This window comes from Mauremys mutica, chromosome 2 (assembly GCF_020497125.1).
Source record: "Mauremys mutica isolate MM-2020 ecotype Southern chromosome 2, ASM2049712v1, whole genome shotgun sequence".
Taxonomy (NCBI): domain Eukaryota; kingdom Metazoa; phylum Chordata; order Testudines; family Geoemydidae; genus Mauremys; species Mauremys mutica.
In genome coordinates, this window is record NC_059073.1 from 268,950,343 (window position 1) to 268,970,625 (window position 20,283).

The following is a 20,283-nucleotide window of genomic DNA, read 5'->3' on the forward strand; positions in this document are numbered from 1 at the left end:
TTCACATCCCTTGCTAGCTGCAACTCCAGTTGTGTTTTGGCCTTATTGATTACACCCCTGCATGCTTGAGCAATATTTTTATGCTCCTCCCTAGTCATCAGTCCAAGTTTCCACTTCTTGTAAGCTTCCTGGATGGGCTTTGTGGTGGACTGGAAACAAAGGGTGTGTGCATGTCTGTACATGCTGCACTCGCTGAGTTTAAAGTGTAGGTTGTGGTTAATTCAGGGTTTTTAAAGTCAGCCACTGCAATAAAGTAATTTCCCCTCCTGTATTAGTTAGGGGAAACCTGATTGATTGCTACTTCAATGTGTTGGAAATCCACCTTTTCATTAGTTAGATAGAGCTGCCTCCTTCCTTCATTTCCATTCGGTCCTTCCTTACTTGCTAAATTTAACAGTGCTGGTACAGTAATTAGCTTCCAAGGAAACCCCAGTTTATGGGATGAGCAGGAATGAAACAGACTGTGCTCTGTTTTTATGTAGACCAGCCCTCAGATCAGGACCAGTCAATTCCCTTGTTCCTCTAACAAGAGGAAACGTAGCTTTATTCCTGTACTAAATTATTTAGGAACTCTCAAAACATGAGAGGTTTGATTGATGTGTAATTATTAACCGAGGGATATTGCCTTTCATCCTTTTGAAGTCTACCATTAACACTGCCTAAGCACATTGCACAAAGGAATACTAAGAGAGCCCAGTAACCAAAAAAAAAAAAAAAATCTTTTCTTCTCCCCCATTTTAATCCTGGATAATTTATTCATTCTACTGTAGTAAAAATGCAGTTTTAACAATTTGAGTGTGCTTGCAAAAATGAGAACAGGTTATTTTGCCTTAAAATTAAAAGAAAATTAAGAAATTTTGGCAGCCCTCCCATCTGTTCGTATGCCTGACGAAATCTACCCAGGATGCACGTTCTGTAAAAAGGGAAAGAAATGTAATAGAAAAATAAAAAGGGACTTAGAGTCTGAACCTCAAAATTGTGATTCTAAGTCTGTTCAGCTTCACTTCATCTTAAACCACCGTTCTTGAAGCCAAATACTTCAATTGTAGCTGTCTGTGGTACCACATGCTAGTTAATGAGAATGGGGTCAAGTTCTGTGGGTTTGCACAAGAGCACTTTGCACTGCCTACACCACACCAATGCCCTTGGGCAGCCGGTGAAGAATTCCCTCTGCACAAGGACACTCTGGTGGTGAAAAGCTGGCAGAAGTGGCTTTGACATCTCCTGTACCAGATGTCCTTATTCCTAATGTGAAGGGGGTTTGTTGTGGGTGAGATAGGAAGGAAGTGTGACAGAGTGGAGTTCTGCTGTGCCTGATGCTCCCTGGCATAGGTTTCTTGAGGGACCATCAGGGCTGTCTCCAGCTTTTTTGCTGCCCCAATTGCGGGGGAAAAAAAGAGAGAAAGAAAGAAAAACCCAATTGAGCTGCTGCCGAAGAGGAAGAGAGGGACTGAAGGACCTGCCTCCAAATTGCTGCTGCAGACCCAGACGTGCTGCCCCTTTGTATTGGATGCCCCAGGCACCTGCTTCCTTCGCTGGTGCCTGGAGCTGGTCCTGGGGACTATACACTTTGCATCAGTGCTGGCCAGCCCAGAATTAGAGAATCCTGGCTGACTGTGGTCCCCCACTGGAGAATGAAGTTCAATGAAGTTTCCTTCGGGAAAAGAGGAAAATGTCTCATAAGGAGAGAGAATCTGCAGAGTGAGAGGTGTGTCCATGTCAGTCTGTCCAGCATTGGAAGAGGGTAAATAGCATGGGTGAATGAACAGTAAGTGCAATACTTCAGCAACTAAAAAAATCATATAACAGTGAGGACACCAAATGATGTGGAGGGTGGGAGGAAGAACATGGAAAGAGAAGAGTGGGGATCAGGAGAAGCCGATAAACTGAAATATTGACCTGGGGCTCAGAGGCGTGTCTTGTCACTAATTTTGTTGTATGCCACAACATGCAGTATGAATGTAGTGAACACAGTTATGGTACTAGATATTTAATTGTGTGAAAATAAAGTTTTGATAAAGTACAAAATAAATTTTGCCATTATGAAATTACATCTGTGCTTGGTATAGTGTCTGCAGGTTGTGAAAATTATTTACGTCACTTACATTGTATTATGCAATAGAGAAATACTTGGACCAGATGTTAAGTAACCAAATGATGGTAGACATTTTCTTAGCTTTATTATTTACTTAATTGATGGAATAACACTCTGCTTGGAGCTTCAGAATAGAAAGAACAGCATTTCAGCAGAAGGACAAGCAAGCAGCTTAACTGCTTACTAGCCAATCACCGTGTTTTGAAAACCGCACAATCAAATACACGTAGCAAACTAAGAATGTTCCTTTAACGGCGACCCGAGGGGGGGGGGTGCTCTCGCACAGAGGGTCACATGACTCTCCCCAAAACGCTGGGGGCGGGGGGCAAGGCCAGCAGCTGGGGAGATGAAGGGGCAGGGTCAGAGCTGGAAGGGAAGAGGCGGGGCCAGAGCTTCTCCTCTTTCTGCTTCCTCTTCCAGCCACGTTGTCTGGTGCAGCATGCAGCGGCTGTACTCTCCCAGGCAGTCTCAGGCCACGCTGCTTGCTTGGGACAGCCCAGGCAGGCAGAGAGGCCGGAGGCTGCCTGGAAAAGTTCATGAGTGGCTCCACACATGCTGGGGGACTGGAGCAGAGCCGCCCCTCCCCACCCTCCTGGCCAGGTAAAGGGGACGAGTCATGTGGGGAAGTCATGGGGGTGGGGGGCGTGGCAGGGAGGAGTCACGTGAGGGCGTTGGTGGGGGCAGGGATGTGTCACGTGGGGGGTCACATGGGGAGGTCACATGCCCCCCTTTAGCTGGTGCCCCCTTTGTGTGTCTGCCACTAGCCGCCTCTTGGATAAGAAACAAATGTTTGTGACTCTTTATAAGCATGCAATCTCACGTTAACAAGGTTGCACGTGTGAATACACTGAAATTGTGTGTGTAAATACATGCAGACATAGAATCAAAATTTGTAAAAAAAAAGTCTTTTTTAAAAAAAAAATCCTCACCTAGTATTCCTCCCATGGAGAGGAAGTGAGAAAAAGAGACTCTCACACGACTGATGCTAGTTGTGGCCCTTAAGGTGCTTTTGGAAGGTGCTCAGATACCACAGTGGTGGGTGTGGTGTAAGGGAAAATAGAGAACGGGATCAAGCACACCATAGTGCTTTAATCACTTATGGCATTAAACCATTATTAGTTTAATTCTACTATTTGGTTGATGTGTTACTGGTATCCTATATGCAGCATTATCACAGCTGTTGAACAGAGCTCCACAGGCTGGCTAAGGGATGAGTTAATATGAAATACATTGACTACAATTAAACCAGTATATAAAATCAGTTGTAACAAGCTTTTATCTCACCATTAAAGTTTATTTTAGTTTGCTCCTTTGCTTGTAAGCATTTCGCCTGATAACTGCGGGCCTGATCATGCAGCAGTTACTCATGTTGAGTAGGATTTACTCGTTGAGTAGTCCCATTGACTCCAGAGCAACTACTCAGCATGAGTAAAGGCTGCAGAGTTGCACTAAGTGATTTTTGGAGACAGAGTTCCAATGCATGCAGTCTTAGTGAAATATCCGAACAAATGTGAATTTTAATCACCCAGCACAATGCAGAATTTAAATGCCTTCAAGTGTCCGGGTATGTGAGATGTTGCTTCTGTGCTCAAATAATGAGTGAACTTGGTTAGTGCGATAATGATGTTACACATAGATACCTTCCTACTTTTGATCGTAAAGTGGTGTAACAGAAGCTTAACTGAGACAAAATACAGTCATATAATATTTCTATTACATTTTATGTTTTTGCAGTGAGAGAAAAACGCAAGAGTCTCTATATAAACCACGTAAGTGAAAATGTCTCCCTAAGCGGCTTTATACGTTGTCTATATTATGCAGAACTAAGAATCTTTGTAAATAAATCCCTTGTGTGTGAGAGAGTATAATGTTGCCCCTGGGGACTGAACCATGGACCTCAGTATGTAAAAGCGTGGGTCTTTACTATTTGAGCTAAAGGACCAGTTCCATTAGCTTGGAATTAGTAGCATTTGCACAAACCTGTATATGTGGCATAGCCACTAGAAGGGACAGAGAGCCACACTGGGTTAGCATGGGTTACAATATTATTTCAGATTAATATTTTTTTGAAAAACTCAAAACTTAAAAATGTGCTTGCAGTGTGTAAGTTTGTATTATGTGGAGAGTCTGTAGAGTATCACTGTTATTTTTGAAAAGGGCTGTTAAGGTCCAAACTGATGGGATGCATTGCAGAACATATATGTAATATATGGTAAATGTTAAAGTAATATTTATATCCTCTACCTTTTTCTTGCTTCTATTCTTTTCAAATGAATACAATATGGGGCTGCTGCCGGTGACATCAAGAGCAAAACTCCAGTTGACTGTGTTAGGGACAGGATCAGGATCTTTATTATCATTCTTTGTATTATCTTAGTACCTAGGAGCTTTACAGATCAAAAATTATCACAGTGTACCTAGCAATATTGCCAACCCCAAGTATTCAAAAATCATGAGTCAGGTCCCAATAAATCACAAGATGTGTAAATAACATAAAATGGAGAGGTTCTTTTTATATGCCTTCTGGTTTCTGAGCCATTAATATGCACTTTGGTCTCATTTTCAAGCTTTTCTCTACCACCATGAGGTCTGAACATTTACTTAAAAAAAAACCAAAAAAAAAACCCCTGAGTTGCTTATGTAATCACAAGAGCTGAGGCTTTAAGAAAAACAGAGAATATGGCAAGGCTCATGATAAAATTGTGAGATTTGGCAACACTGGACCAACAAATATTTTATTCTTAAAATACTAGTTTTTATTGTTTACCTGCATATGAGAATACAGGCAAGTCTTATCTTATGCGGGGGTTCCGTTCCGCAGTTAGCGCGTAAAGCGAAAACCGCGTATACTCAAAATTACATCCCCAAGCCCTTTAAATCCCAGCACACAGCTCCGGCGGCCGGCCCTGGCCTGGCTGATAAAGCTGCGAGCGGGATTTAAAGGGCTCCACCCAGCTTCCCGCCGCGGTGGGGAGCCCGGAGAGCCTTTAAATCCTGCCCGCAGCTTTGGCAGACGGGCTGGGGCCGGCATTTAAAGGGCCCGGAGCTCCACGGTGGCTGGAGCCTTGGACCCTTTAGTTCGCCCCAGGGGCTACCAGCCATCTGTGCAGCTGGGAGCACCCTGGGTGATTTAAAGGCCCTGGGACTCCCAGCCACAGCTGGTGCCCCAGGGCCTTTAAATCTTGAGGCCACGCCTCTTCAGCTTGAGGCCACACACACCCAGATTCCAGCCGTACAGCGTAAAGCTGAAATCGCGCATGTTAAATGCGTGTAAGTTGCGACAGACCTGTAGTTTGCATTGAAACTACCTTTGAAAGGCATATTATAAAAATGCACTGTATCGGATTCCTGTAAATTTACCAATATGTGCTGAATAACTGCCAGCAAGCACATTAACCCAAAACATTTTTTCTTCTTTCGAGCTCTCATTGTCCAGATGCAACAAAGCTAACTGTCTCCTGACTTGCTTTGCCACTGCATCACTCACCCCTACCCAGGCCTGTTTACAACCTGTAAAAGGGCTGAAGTAGAGTAAAAGGGCTCTAAAAGCCCATCCCAGCTGGAGGAGAATTCCTCTGGTAAAAATGAGGAAGACAGCCTGCGACTCTACATACTAAATAATTAATATCAGATCTGCTGAAGAGGATGGAGAGGGGAAACCTGGAAGTGGTCTTAGCAGCTGGTTCATTATTGACAGCAGTTGTGAAAAAGTCTGTGCTGGAGACTTGCTAACTCAGGATTCCTAGGCAGAGCCAGGAATATACAGGATTGTTCTAAGAAGACATGTGCCAACATATTCACCATGTTATAAATTCTAAAGTGTGCTGAGCAGTAATGTTTTAAATCATTGAAAAATAATCACAATAGAACTAATGTGAATGTTTCAAAAAAACTGCCATCCCCTTTACTAAGCTGGATTTTACTTTGTTTTGTCTTCCTGCTTATAGTTTAATAAGTTAAACAGTGTTATGTGGGCTACTTGCAAGACTTCACTTTGACCAAGAGGTAAAGCAGGAGACAGAAATGGTGGAATAAAAGGTTATACACAGGGTTAAAACTGCTACTTTTATGTAGGGGAAGAAAAAGTGTTTACTAGGATTCCATAAGTGCTTAAGGTAGTCTTCCCTAACATAGTTAAATATCAGTGTTCTACCTTAATGTACTTTTTACCAAATCCCTATTGTAAATTGGAAAACTAAAGAATTTTCTTGACAGCTGTTTCTTTCTTGCTGAAACTTTCCCCTACCTACGAGTTTTTGCCCTTATAGATGGGTAACCACTCCGTAGGAGTTAGCTATGCTTCATATGCTTAAGAACATAAGGGCCAAGTGGCCTAAATGTTCAAAAGTGGCCTCTGATTTTGGAGATTCCTCAGCTGGTGAGTGCTGAACTTCAGAAACTCAGGCTCGATTTTCATGGGTACTGAATAACCATAACTCCAACTGAAGTCAGGGGTAGCTGAGTGTGCTCAGCACCTCCTAAATAATCAAGCTTCAGATTTCTAAAGTTGGACATGCAGAACTGGAGATCACGCTTGCAAATGTTGCTTCGGTACTTCTAAACATAGTAACCTAAGGTGGCTCCTAGATTTTTAAGGCCAGAAGGAACTATTATGATCTAGTCCGATCTCCTTATTTGAAGTGATGGGAAGCAAATAGCTTACGATACTGCAACTTGCCAACAGCTGTATGTGGCAAATTAAAGATAGCATTTAAGGGTAAAGCAAATATTGTTACAGTGTACTCTATCGATTACTTAGTCTCTCTGGCACCAGGCTCCTCTTTCCATGCTCATTAAGGCATGTTTCTAAGAGGAGTTGGCTTTGTTTGGCACCATAAGAAGTAATCTGTTTCCTGACTGACTTACCCAGGGAACAGGCAAGAGGACATAAACGTTGGATGGTTGTTTTGCTTCCCTTGTACAAAAGCTGCTTGTCACAATACAGAAGAAAACGCTCCTTTCTTGCAAGTTATTTCTCCTCAAGATCATTGTTAGGTTTTAAAATTTCTACATGTACTTATTCTCCTTTTGTGACGTATAACCAGGAAGATTGGCACCTAGAATATTGTTGTTTTCGGTACACCCTTTTTAATAGTTGGATCTAGTATAGTGGCTCCCTACCTTTCCAGACTGCTGTACCTGTTTCAGGAGTCGAATTTGTCTCACTTAAAAACTATTTGCTTACAAAATTAGACATAAAAATACAGAAGTGTCACAGCCCACGACTACTGAAAAATTGCTGACTTTCTCATTTTTACCATACAATTCTAAAGAAATCAATTGGAATATAAATATTTTGCTTATATTTCAGTGTATGGTATATAGATCAGTATAAACAAGTATGAAATTTTAGTTTGTACTGAATTCGCTAGTGCTTTTTATGTAGCCTGTTGTAAAAGTAGGCAAATATCTAGATGAGTTCATGTACCCCCTGGAACACCTCTGACTACACTCCGGAACACCAGTGATTACCCCCCAAGGTACATGTACCCCTGGTTGAGAACCACTGATCTACTAATTAGTGTTGAACATCTCCCGTGAGTTCACGTATGCCAAGTAAGCGGTGGTCAGAAAAAGAAATCATGGGAAATGCAATTTTTCTATAGTTTTAGGTTTTTATAATAAAACATGTAGGTTTTTACACAAAATATGATTTTAATTCAGTAGCTTTGTAGTAATGGCTCCTTTTTGTTGTCATATTTAGCAAACTGTCACAGTTTCCTGAAGTAGTTTTCTGGCACATTAGTTGCAATATTATCAAATGGCCAATTTTGCTTCTTTTGATCTGGTTTCCTGTTGTCTCTTCACTTCAAATGCACCTTTTCAGCATAGTCACTAGCATGCTCTCTTTTATAAAGTACTTTTGCTGGGTGAATCATTTCCTTTTACCCCAACACAAACAGTGGGATCTAAAATTACTCTGATTTACTGAACTTTGTCTGGTGTAGGTAGCTGAAGAGTTTTTGTTGTACTTTGTCATTAATTGGGCTTGAAGGATCCAACAACTGTGTTAATGGTTTGTTTTTTTAATAAACAATTAAAATAAAGTGATGATTGCTCCGGGGTAGCAGTCTGTCCCACACCCTTCCCCAAAAAGACACTGAGATGACTTGATTTAGGATTGTGCTGAATTCCATATACCACTCAAATGCTCACCTAAGTGAGAATTTTTAGAATAAGCTGCTAACAAGGGAGGTAAGTCGCCTTGTATCAGCTGTTCATGTTTTCCTCCAGCCAATTTTTATCTCAAGCATTTGCAACTGATTCTGTTTTCCTTTCGGACTGAATTGATGATCAAGATTTTTGTTATATCTTTAACGCTTCTCCATTGTTCGCTTGTCTTGTCTTTTTTAATCTGCTATGTCTCAGCTTACTAAATTTGTGACTTAGGTTTGGCCTACACTACAGACCTATATCAGTGTAACTACATCGCTCAAGAGAGTGAAAAATCCACATCCCTGAGCAATGTAGGGCTTGGCTACACTTGCGAGTTAGTGCGCAATAAAGGAGCCCCGTGCGCTGTAGCTCACTCCCCATCCACACTGGCAGGGCACATAAAGCGCTCTACTCTGCAGCTAGAGCACTCCTGGTACTCCACCTCGGCGAGAGGAATAATGTTTGCTGCGCTGCCGCTGGAGCACTGTGGTGCCAGTGTGAACGAGGTGTTGCATTACTGCGCTCTGATCGGCCTCCAGAAATGTCCCATAATCCCCTTATGTCAAGTGACCACTCTTGTCATCATTTTGAATCGCTGCAGGAATGCGGAAGTGCCTTTGAAAGCTCTGTTTCTGACAGCCGGCTGCTTATCTGCTCCGAGACAAATCAACCATTACTGTGGAATGCTGTGTATGTGAGAGAGAGAGGGAGAGAGGGGAGGGAGGGAGGGGGTCTGCTGCTGTCTGAACCCCCCCCCCCAAACCCACTCTCCCCCCACATACACACAACGTGCTCCCTGTCACACTCCACACACACCCCCAATTTGAAAAGCACGTTGCAGTCACTTGCCTGCTGGGATAGCTGCCCATAATGCACCGCTCCCAACACCACTGCAGGTGCCCCAAATGTGGCCACACTAGTGCACTTGAAGCTGTCAGTGTGGACAGACTGTAGCGCTTTCCCTACTGTGCTCTCCGAATGCTGGTTTAACTCAAAGCACTCTACATCTGCAAGTATAGCCATGCCCGTAGTTATACCCACCTAACTCCCAGTGTAGACAGCACTATGGCGGCAGGGGAGCTTCTCCCACTCAGATAGCTTCTGCTTTTCGGGGAGGTGAGTTAACTATGCTGACAGGAGAGCTCTCTCCCATCAGTATAAAGCATCTTCATTAAAGCACTACAGTGGCATAGCTGCATTGTTTAATGTAGACTTGCGCTTTGTCAAACTACTCGAGGGGAGAAAAAGATGCTGGCATTTCCTCTTCGCTCATGGAGAGATTACATCAGTGTGTCTGCCTTCAGAAGGAAGGCAAAAAGGAGGTGTGTGTGTGTGTGTGTGTGTGTAGTAGTAGCTGACTTGGGAGGAAGGGGATTTTTGTTTTCTGTGTCAAGTTGGATGTGGAGGATTTTTCCCCTCTGGAGGTCATGAAAATGCTCCACTTTACAAAGATCTTTCTCTCTTCTACTCTGACAATACACATTCTAATCTTAGTTTTAGGAGCAGTAGCATCCTAAAAATAACCCCCTTTTCCATAAGGGAAATATTTCTAAAGGAGGAATTATCCTCAGTGGACGAAGATGCAACATTTCTCGTAAGCATCTTTTGGATTCTAAAGTTTGGATCACCCTTATGCTTTGTAATAACAAGATGATGCTGGAGGGGATTGCTTGATGGTCTTAACATTGACTTCTACCACCTAGACTCTCTGCAACTACAGTTCAAATCCCAGCAGGCTTTTCTCACCTGTTTATCCTTCCAAGGTGGATGTACTATGTTCCACATGCAATTATGCTGCGTGTGTGTTGTCCTGAGCAAAATTTCATCTCTTTGCTACTGTGCACTTTGCTGCCACTGTCCATTCCAGAAGTGGATGTTTTCCAATGCCCTGATCCTTTAATCTGATCCACACAGGTAGACTCTTGCACCCATGTGAAGCCCCACTAACTTCATTGGGATTCTGTGTGATTGCAAGGGTCCTGTCTGGATTACATTGCAGGATCCACTTCACTGGGGTACCTGTGCTTAAAGTTAGGCATGTGCTTAGGTACCGTGCTGAACTGGGGCCATAGTTTGTAAAGCAGTTTGATCCTTTGGGATGAATAGCAGGGTTTAACTGAAATATTACTGTGGTTTATTATCTGGAATGCCCAAGGCCAGCAATGACTCTGGAAGTTTATAATGCCAGTTCAAATATTATGTGCCTGTCTCCTTAAAATTTTTGTTTTAGTATTATGTATGTAAAGGGAAGAGCAATACTTACTGGAAGATGGATTTGAGACTGCTGAGAGGCTACTGCACTTCCTTCTGTAGAGATTGCCTAATCTGCTCTTTGCTCCTTTCCTGTGCAAGATGCAGATCGTCTCCTCATCCACTTGCCCACCAACCAGGAACCTGAATGTCATTTTGATGTGAAATGAAAAACTTTGTGAAGGGTGAAATATTAGAATGTAGCTGTCAGTTGTGTTTGACTCACCATTTTAAAAGGTGGAAGAGTAGCACACGTAGTAGTCCTTAAAGAAGTTACTGAGTATTAATTGCTGTACTGGGAGTATAGCAAAGGCCTTCTGCTGTTGCACAACCAGGGTCAGCTCTGGCTTTTTTGCTGCCCCAAGCCCAAAAAAAAAAAAATAAACCCTGCGGCGCGGATGGAGCAGCAAAGCAGGATTTAAAAAAAAAAAAAAAACCCTGCGGGGTGGCCAGAGCCAGGGTGCAGGGGGACTCCCTGGGCTGCAGACGTGCCCCGGCTAGCGGGGGGGAGAGAGAGAAGGGGGGGCGGCCAGGGCTTCAGTGGGGCGCTCGCCACGTGGGCCCGACCACCATGCCGCCTGCCGGGCGGGCTCCGCGCTGCTCTGGTCAGCGGGGAGGGAAGGACGCGGGCTGCCAGGCTTGCTGTAGACCTGGCACCGACTGGGGCAGACCGAGTGCACAGCCCACTCCCAGCAGGGCTCTCCCCTCTTCCGCACTGCCGCCCCCTACAGGGCGGCCGGATCGGCGAACCCCCCCCCCAAAAAAAGCGCAGCTGTGCCGCCCTAGGATTGGGCAGAATGCCGCCCCGTAGAATCGGTCGCCCCAAGCACAAGCTTGCTTGCTTCAGAAGCACATCTTCTGACCTGTGAAATAGGCCTCCAAAACTATTCTTTACCAATTCCTTCAACCCACATTTGCTAGTTGTGGCTTAGAAAATAACCTAATGCTATTTGAGGCCTTCCTTAACTGTAGGGCCTAGGTTTCAGTCTCTGGAGACCTGTGGTATTTTATTATAGAGAGGGCGGGCTAGCCTCCCCACAGTTGAGATAGCAATTACTGTCCCATTAATATGCTGATTTCAGTCCAGTTTTACCCTTTGCTCTCCCCTTTCTGCAAGTCACCGTATCACGTTTTAAATGTTTAGGAATCTGGTTCATCTTTGACCTAAAGCAGTTCTGTTTCTTAGTACTCTACTGCATAGAGCTTCACAGTGCTCCGGGCAAGCATCACCAGTAGTGCTGACTTGTGAGTTGTGCTACTGGTCCCCTCCTAACGTTCTGTAAAAAGTAAGTAAAAAAAAAAATTGTAATATCACATCTAGAACTGTTCCCTAACAGGACTCAGAGCTCCCTCTTTCTTCATCCCTTTGATCCTGGCATTTTCTTAAAGATGGGTTGGGACACTGCTTTATTTTACATACCTTACGGTGAGCTGTCATGCACTTCTGTTTTGTCTTTAAGTACGAGAGGCTCTTATTTTAGCACCTAGTACTGGAGCTCACTGCCCAGTTTAGGCTATTTTTCTTTCCTGATACTCCTTAATGTTTTCTTTTAAGACTGTACCCAAAATTAACTCTGTGTTTTACATGGTCATACTTTCCATCTATCTACCTCCTGCCTTCCCTAAAGAGTGGCTTTGGCAAACCGTAGATGTGGTTAAGGCCTTGTAGTTCCACCTCCATGTAACACCAAAACTCAGGTTTACTAAATTCTTCTTTGTGTTTTTTCAAGGCCACAAGAAGGGACAAAGTGCCTACTATTGATCTGTTAATCTAGGCTTATACTGTGCTCACCTCCGTGGATCTGAGCCCTTGACTAAATGGATCCGACTATGCATTAAATTGTTTTTATATAGCCAAAGGGCATCCATGTCCTCTGCAGGAGACAACTCGTTCCTCTGGCAGCTTGAAGTTCTCCTGCTGAGAGACCGTCTTGTTTTAGGAAGCCACCTGACGATCTGCTGGCACATTTATCATTTATGTTTTGAGGGTGAGTGCTTTCTCACAGATTCACTGGGACTGTAGCAGTTCGATGTTCCTTTTAATTAAGTATCAGAGGGGTAGCCGTGTTAGTCTGGATCTGTAAAAGCAGCAAAGAATCCTGTGGCACCTTATAGACTAACAAACGTTTTGGAGCATGAGCTTTGGAGCATGCAAGTCATCTGACGAAGTGGGTATTCACCCACGAAAGCTCATGCTCCAAAACGTCTGTTAGTCTATAAGGTGCCACAGGATTCTTTGCTCCTTTTAATTGACACACTTTTGGCACCTTTTTTTGGTAAAACCCATGTTTTCCATGAGTGTTTAATTTCAACATGAAATCAGTTATGTGCTGAAATAGCAGCAATAGCCTCAGCTCAGGAGCAAATTATCAGTGCAAATTATAGGTGGTTCTTCCACTATGTGTCAATGTGAATCCCACTGTGAGTAGGCATGTGCCTTGTGTACAAGATCAGAATTTTTTGAATAGCAGCATCCTTCAGGGCCATACATGCACCCATGTGCTCCTGTATGAAAGGAGAGAGGGCTGGGGTCATCACAATCTCCTTTACCACCTGTGGCAGCAAGATGGAACCTGGTGAGTGTCTGACCTGCTAGGTCTTTTTGCCTTTGGCTACATTTCTTCACACTCTTCATAAAGCCTTCAGAACTCTTCTGATTCTTTGACATACAGCCTCCATGAATGATATTGACCTGTCTGGAGGGAATATTTACAGGACAAACTTCCCAACCCGGGGCTTCTCAACATGGTAGATTAGAAACTTGCAGGCTTCAAGCCCTACCCATCCTGCGATGGGCTAATTCCATTGAAAGATTCACAAAGCAGGTGCCTCTTCAGCTTAGGGAGATTTCTGCATACCAAGACGTTGCTCATTGTGCCTTTCGTTCTCCATAATAATGCACAAGTCATGAGACACTCAATTGAAGCCTCACCTCCTTGAAGCAATCTGTAAAGATCTCTTTGGATCCTGAGGAGACGAGTTCCAGTCTCCAGACAGCAGACAAGCCAGCTTCATCCAGTTCCCTGTCTAGTAGGCAGGTGACTCCAAAAAGATTAGTAGAGACCTGGCATTAGTGCCAGTACCAAAGCTGGCACTACAAACACCATTGGAACTGAAGCTGATGCCAGCACTGAAGTCCAGCTCTGAAAGGCAAAGAGGCAAATGCCAAACAAAGCTTTGTGTTCCCATAAAGACAGGCCACCTAAGGTCTCGGGGGAAAGCCACCAAGTCCCCCATGGTGTCAAGGGCTGGTGATAAGCAGCAGCCTGTGACACAGAGAGAGTCTTCTCCAGCAGTGATTTGAGCTCTGTCATTGCAGCCTGTACCACTGAGGAAATCAGGGCTGTCATCAGTACCAAGACACCTGCTGATACTGATGCCAACCCTGCTATGAGAGTGCTGTATACCTCGGCACCACCCACAGAGGTGGTTTGTTCCTCTTCTCAGTCACCAGGACATATGGTCTTCCCATCTTCAAGCAAAGGACACTCTCTGAAATCTGTGTTCAGTATCACTGAAAAGTCTGCCAGTTCTTCCTCTGGACTCAGTCACCTGTGCAGCAGGAATGGCATTAGACTGGCTGATAGCAAACAACCTAGCCATACTGCTTATGTGCCGTGGCCCTGTTGGGCCTACTGGGATTTTGCCTCACAGGACTCTAGAGCTGTCTCCAGCAGATTTGAGGAAGAGGTCACTCTCCCTATCTGCTTCTCTGGCCAGATCATCTGTGCCGGACTACCAGGAAGACCCAGACCCTGGGACAGAGCAACAGCGGTGTCCTGTTTCACTATCAAAGGATGCCTTTGGCACCGATGACTTCGTCCTTTCAGGAGCTCCTTATAAGAATTGCTGAGACTATAGGGATGGGGACTTCAGTCTTGGAGAAATCTCAAAGGTGTTTGATATTTGACAATCCCTAGCTCGACCAGATGCATCCGCTCCATAAATGAGGGGCTGCTCAACCCAGCCAAAGCCTTGTGGCAAACACAATTCTAACTGCAAAACAGGTAGAGAAATGTTGCTAGGTCCCTCAGTCTGCATTTAAATATGTTTCTGCCCCCATCCCAATCTGGGTTGTCGTGGCAAAACTTGAACATTTTAAATCAAAGAAAAGTACTTCTAAGGATAAGGACCCAAAGGGGATTGAGCTGTTTGGGAGAAAATCTTACTGCTCTACCTCTTTACAACTCTGAGTGGCAAATTGCAAAGCCTTACTGGACAAATATGACTTTTTTGATTTGGGACAGAGTGAAAACTTTCTCTCAACTCCTGCATGACAGGAAGGAGGAACTCTGGGATATAATCAAGAAAGGCCAATTGGTGGCCAAGATGGCTTTGCAGACAGCACTTGGAAACCCTTGACACTGCAGCCTGATTTATGGCCACAGTGGTGACTGTTCGGAGCATCATGGTTCTAAGTATCAGGCATCCCTAGGGTGATGTAGGTTACAATCAAGGACCGGCCCTTTGAGAGCATGGAATTACTCAGCAAGCACACTGACAGTGCTCTGTACTCTCTAAAAGATTCAAATGTCACTGTGGTGCCCTCCTTGGGGATTTACTCTCTGACCCCCATGCCACAAGCCATATGTCCTCAACCCCGTGCTGTCCTATGATTTCTGGCAAGCTGAGGACCATACCACAAAGTTGTGCTACAGTAGGAGTCACCAGCCTTCTTCCTCCTCTGCAGTGCGTCCTGTCTCTCTGGCATGTCAACAAATTTGATAGGAGTGTTTGGAGCCACAACAGATCTAGTTTATAGGACACCACTTTTGGAAGCAGACTTGGCCAATTCCCCCTTTCAGTTCACACCCTATTTTGTTCCAGGATAACTTTCACGTGTAGCCAAGTAGAGCTGGCCAACAAACTGTTCTCCTGTCTTATGAAAACGTGAGATTTTGAAAAATTTCCTGGTCTGCCTCAGGTCAGAACTGAGACCTCTTGGATGTTTTTCACAAAAAGAGAGAGAGAGCGCAAGATTCACCCTGGAACAATCAATAGCCTAGTGGTTAGGGCACTCACCTGGGATGTGAGACCCCCCAGGTTCAGGTCCCAGCTCTGCCTGAGTCAGACACTGACTTACCTAGGATGTGAGAGAATGACATTTAAGTCAGTGTCTGACTCAGGCAGAGCTGGGACCTGAACCTGGGTCTCTCACATCCCAGGTGAGTGCCCTAACCACTAGGCTATTGGCTATTCTGGGGCAAGGCTCTTTCTCTCTTGCCCTTTGATTTTTCCAAAAATTGCAAACCTTTCCCGACAAAAGTTTAGTAGAAACTGTTACATTCTCACTTAAAGTTGTGCTTTCAATAAATCAGCATTTTCCAACAAAAAAGTTTAATTAAAAAAAAAAACCCAAACCAGCTCTGTAGACAAGCCCTTACCTTATTGGGGAGGCTCTGTGCCTTCCAATGACCTCTTGCTTAGACCAGGATGACAGAATGTGGAACCAAGTATGTCTTTCTAAAGAGGGAGTTGGGAAAGACAGGGAATCCATTCTTTGGCATAGCAGTGGGGTCAGATGGCACTGCAGACTAGGAATTGGAAATGTTGCTCTATCTTATGTGTCTGATGTTCATAGGTGCAGCATAGTTGGTTCCTTTATGGTACTTTCAGAAATGCAGTGCTCACTAGCCCCATGCTAGGGCTTTGGTTTAGTACTTACTCAGATGAAGTGTAAATACTGTTTACTTGTGTAAGCGTAAAGCAGTGGTGGTGTTATGACATTGCTTTCTGTTACTTACTACAGTAGAAAAGTCTGCTGAGTATATTTAGTTAATCCAATCCTATTTATCTTACATTTTATAACAGAAATGTTCTTTGACATTTAAAAAGTACAACTGGATTTTTCAAAGCCTTTTCTATTTTTGGGGGGGTTGTGATACTGTTCTGTCTGTACATGTTCATTTTGTTCAGATACCAAATAAGAGCCACTGCAAATGAGTCTGACTTGCTCTGGTTTTACTCCGGTCAGAAGTGAACATCATGATTGTGAAATGCACTGAAGAACCTAATACAGAACTATGAAGTAGCAGATGATGGGACAGAAGTTGTAAATCATGTGAAGCTTAGTCATTTCTTCCACATCCTGCAGCACCAGATAGTAGTATATTGTACGGTGTTATCACTGAGTGCTTTCACTTTTTTTACCTCATGTATTACATACGTTAATAGCTTGGGTGTAGATGGATTAAAAGTTCCCAAATTAATGCCAAGTGTATTTCTGAATTGCCAGGTGATAACCTTTCCATAGTTAAGGTTGCAGTTAATTTGCTGCTGTATACCAGATTTTGCACCCTTTCTAAATCTCCTGAGAAAATATAAAGCAACCTGAAAATGTATAGGTGAAGTCAGGGGCCTGGATAGAGTTTGTGAGGAAGCTGTGAAGTCATTTGAACAAAGATTTCCCAATATGACCTTATATTATAAATACCTGATCTGTTTCAAAGTTGCAAAAGTCTTCTAATGCTTTTGCCCAGACATAGGGAAAAACATACAATTTTTATCACTGGAATCGAGTTAGTGCATGTTACCAAAGAAGGTCCAGAACTTAAATGGGAAAAGTTATTAGGCCTTCATTTCAGAACTAGAGTGAGATAACACAGTGCTGGTGATGCATTTATAGCTCACAGGCACATTGCATAGACTAGATCCGGAAAGGAGCACTGAGATGGGAGTCAGGATACCATGGGGCAAATCTTCAGCTGGTACAAATCGGCATAGCTCCATTGATTGAATTGTCTCTCTGATAATGCTGACCCATATCTCTTCCACTTAGTCACAGTGCCACGCAGAGAGAACAGGCCAGGGAAAACCAGTAGAAAGTCATTAACTGAGGGCTGCTAATGCTAAAAATTTTCTTTAGGGAGGCAAAGTGTAAGCTACCCTTAAACAGCTAATGGAAAAGCCCTTGGTGAAGAAAACCTCACTTGAGGTTGGCACTCTTGCTAGCGATCACTAAGTTTCAGACTGGCTCCCTGTGGCCACTGCTCTCCACCAAGTCTGAGTGCTGCTCATATAGTGGTGAATCAGGGCTGAAGTTTTGTAGAAAGCAAATTTTCTATTTAAAGAAAAAAGTCATTTTTGTTTTCATATGTTTTATCTAGTGTTCGTCAGATTAACGTTTTTACGTTTTCTCATACTTTTAAAATGTTTTGTGGGGGCCTTTTTGCTCTAAGCCTTCTATTCTCCACGATATTTTCCCCTTGATTTTTCCCTTTCTCCCCCTATTGTATAGTCTTCAGTGCGTTCTTCTTCTTCTCTCAAACTCTCCCCATTACCTGTTTCATGTCTATTTCTAAATCCCCTTTTGTCCTCTCTTTTTCACTGATGCACACTCTCCTGTTCCTTTTGGAATGAGGACCAGAGTGCAGAACTTGTTCATGTTTCTTTCTAAATGTGGATGGTGAAAGTTTTTTGGGAAGGCAGGTGGGGTGACACAGAATGAATTCTCAAGTTGATGTTTAGATCACTTTTGGCTTTTTGTGCTTTCAAGAAAGAACCATTGGGTGGGGAAGAGATCGTTTTGATTTTTATATAGGATTGTTTTTGACATTTCTAAATTTCTTCAAGACATGATCAGCTTTGAGAGAGTGATTTTTCTCTCTCTCAGCTACTTCTTAATTGTGATGTCGCCTCAGAAAAAGATTTTTGTATTATATAATTGCCATTGTTCTTTTGCGTGTTATTTCCTAGCATCCTCCTGGGCAATTGAGAAGGAAATACAGTTCCTGCTCCACTATTTTCCTGGATGACAGCACAGTCAGTCAACCAAACCTCAAGTATACAATTAAATGGTGGGTGGTGTTAAATTCTTTGACTTAAACATATATTTTATTATTTCTAAATAATTGCTAAGCAGGCACTGCAGAGACCAAGCTACAAAATAGTGGGTTTTTGTGTGTGTGCAGTCATATATGGTTGTATTGCAGAGGTAATGGGTGGGATTTTCTAAAGTTTTTTTTTATTATTATAAAGATTTTTGATACTCAGCTCCTTCTAGGGTCATGCCATAGCTATCCGCACTGCACTTGTTCTCACAAGAATGGAGTGATCAAGGATTTCAGTTGTACTCATGATGAGTGAACAAGCCTCTGATTGGCTAGTTTTCTTTGGATGTGCACCCAAAAATTAAGATAGGTATTTGCTTATCCAGTAGTTGTGAAATCCTGTGAGAACATGCTCTTTTTCTAAGATTTCCAGAACTTCCTGCTTCTTTTGGGATTGGAAATATAGTACTTCCAGATTTGGCTTCCCCATTCAATGCAGGCAAGCACTGCACAGCAATGAGCTGACAATGGGCAGCTTTGTGTAGGGAGTGCACCTCTGGCTTGGCTTCACATGGATTCTCAGCATAGCTAGGTTAGTTACCATCTTCACTAGAAAATTTTGACATTTAGATTGAGTGAAAATGCAGTTGGTGTTTGGAGTATTATTCTTTCCTCTACGCTCTGTACAGTGGAGGAAAAATGAGAGAGTAGATGGTCAAGCACCTTACATTGTTTAAAAAAAAAAAAAAAGTTGCTGTTTTGAATCCTGCTCAGATTCCAGTCATCTGTAGTATCTTTATCTTTGTGTACGCACGTTTAATGTAAAGTGCATAGGTATTTACATAACAGACCAGACAATCAGACTAATATATAGCATTGGTAGTCACTCACGCGTTTTGCATTTCTGTAAAAAGGCAGTTGCACACAAGTTTCACAATAATTTCTCCTGCGTTATTTCTGCCTGTAATATATTGCCTTATGCTTCCCTCATTTTTTAAAAAAAATTTTATTAAAAAATAACATTAAAAGAAACAGAGGACAAAGGGGCAGCATATAGACCACTTCCTGTTCTTAAACATTACTGAACTAGGTCCTTGGCCCTTCCTCATTAATTTTTGTGCCACTCTAGTAGCGCCAACGGATTTAAAGCTGCCTCCTGGCAGTACTTGAGGATGCCTCTCGTTTAGAGGACTCCTCAGATGGCATAGGACTGGCTCCCCAGTGTGGGCGGGGAGGGAGTGTGTCAGGGACAGGAGGGGACAGGGCCAGAGCAATGTGCATTGTGGTAGTCCAGGCTGAGCCATTATCCACAGTGTAAATAAGAGTAGCCCTTATGCTGCCTTAACTTTTATCAAGAGGCTGGATTGGCCCTGGCAAACTCTGGGATTGGATGGGTGGAAAGTTGATGGAAGGCTACTTATGGTCACAAGCCCCTCCTATCCCTAATGCACTGGTTGCTGATCTGATCCAATAGATTATTTAAAAACACACCAACATCCTAACTTAAAATATTCAGGGATCTGATTTAATCCACCAAAATTAGGAAATGCAGACTCAGCCTTCGGACTACTTCATAGGTTTCCGAACAGTGGGTGTTTTTCTAGTCTGTGGGGTGATGTTTTGTTACAAAGCCACCCTTTCAGGGCAGTAGGTATGGCTGTGCTTTCAGATGTCACATGCCACTCCACTGAAGTCAAATGGTGTACGTATATGTTCCTGAGGGCAGAATTTGGGCTGCATTTTTAGTCTTAACTCAGTTACCTGAATTTTTTCAATCACATCAAATGATTAATTATCTTTCCTTTTTTTCCCCCCTCCTGTGGGTGGGTGGACATGTTCAGTAAGCAAGGTGCGCTGTCCAGGGAATATTTAGTACTTTTTAACATCTTTTTTTTTTTAAAAGTTGCAATTTTAAATGTGGTCAAGCAGTTTAAATCTAGGAATTTCTAAAGCATCCGTCACCAATAGCTAAATTCTATATTGCCAAACCAAAATACAGTTTGCAATATATGA

The 20,283-nt window shown here is 43.2% G+C and overlaps 1 protein-coding gene across 1 annotated transcript in view; it reads left to right on the top strand.

Moving 5' to 3' along the window:
* CCNY (cyclin Y) overlaps positions 1–20,283 on the top strand; it is a 222,989-nt gene that overhangs the window by 155,599 nt on the left and 47,107 nt on the right. The window contains exons 3-4 of the mRNA XM_045007393.1: positions 3,830–3,864; positions 18,197–18,297. Of these exons, the coding sequence (XP_044863328.1) occupies positions 3,830–3,864; positions 18,197–18,297 (136 nt within the window). The remainder of the gene's footprint in view (positions 1–3,829; positions 3,865–18,196; positions 18,298–20,283) is intronic.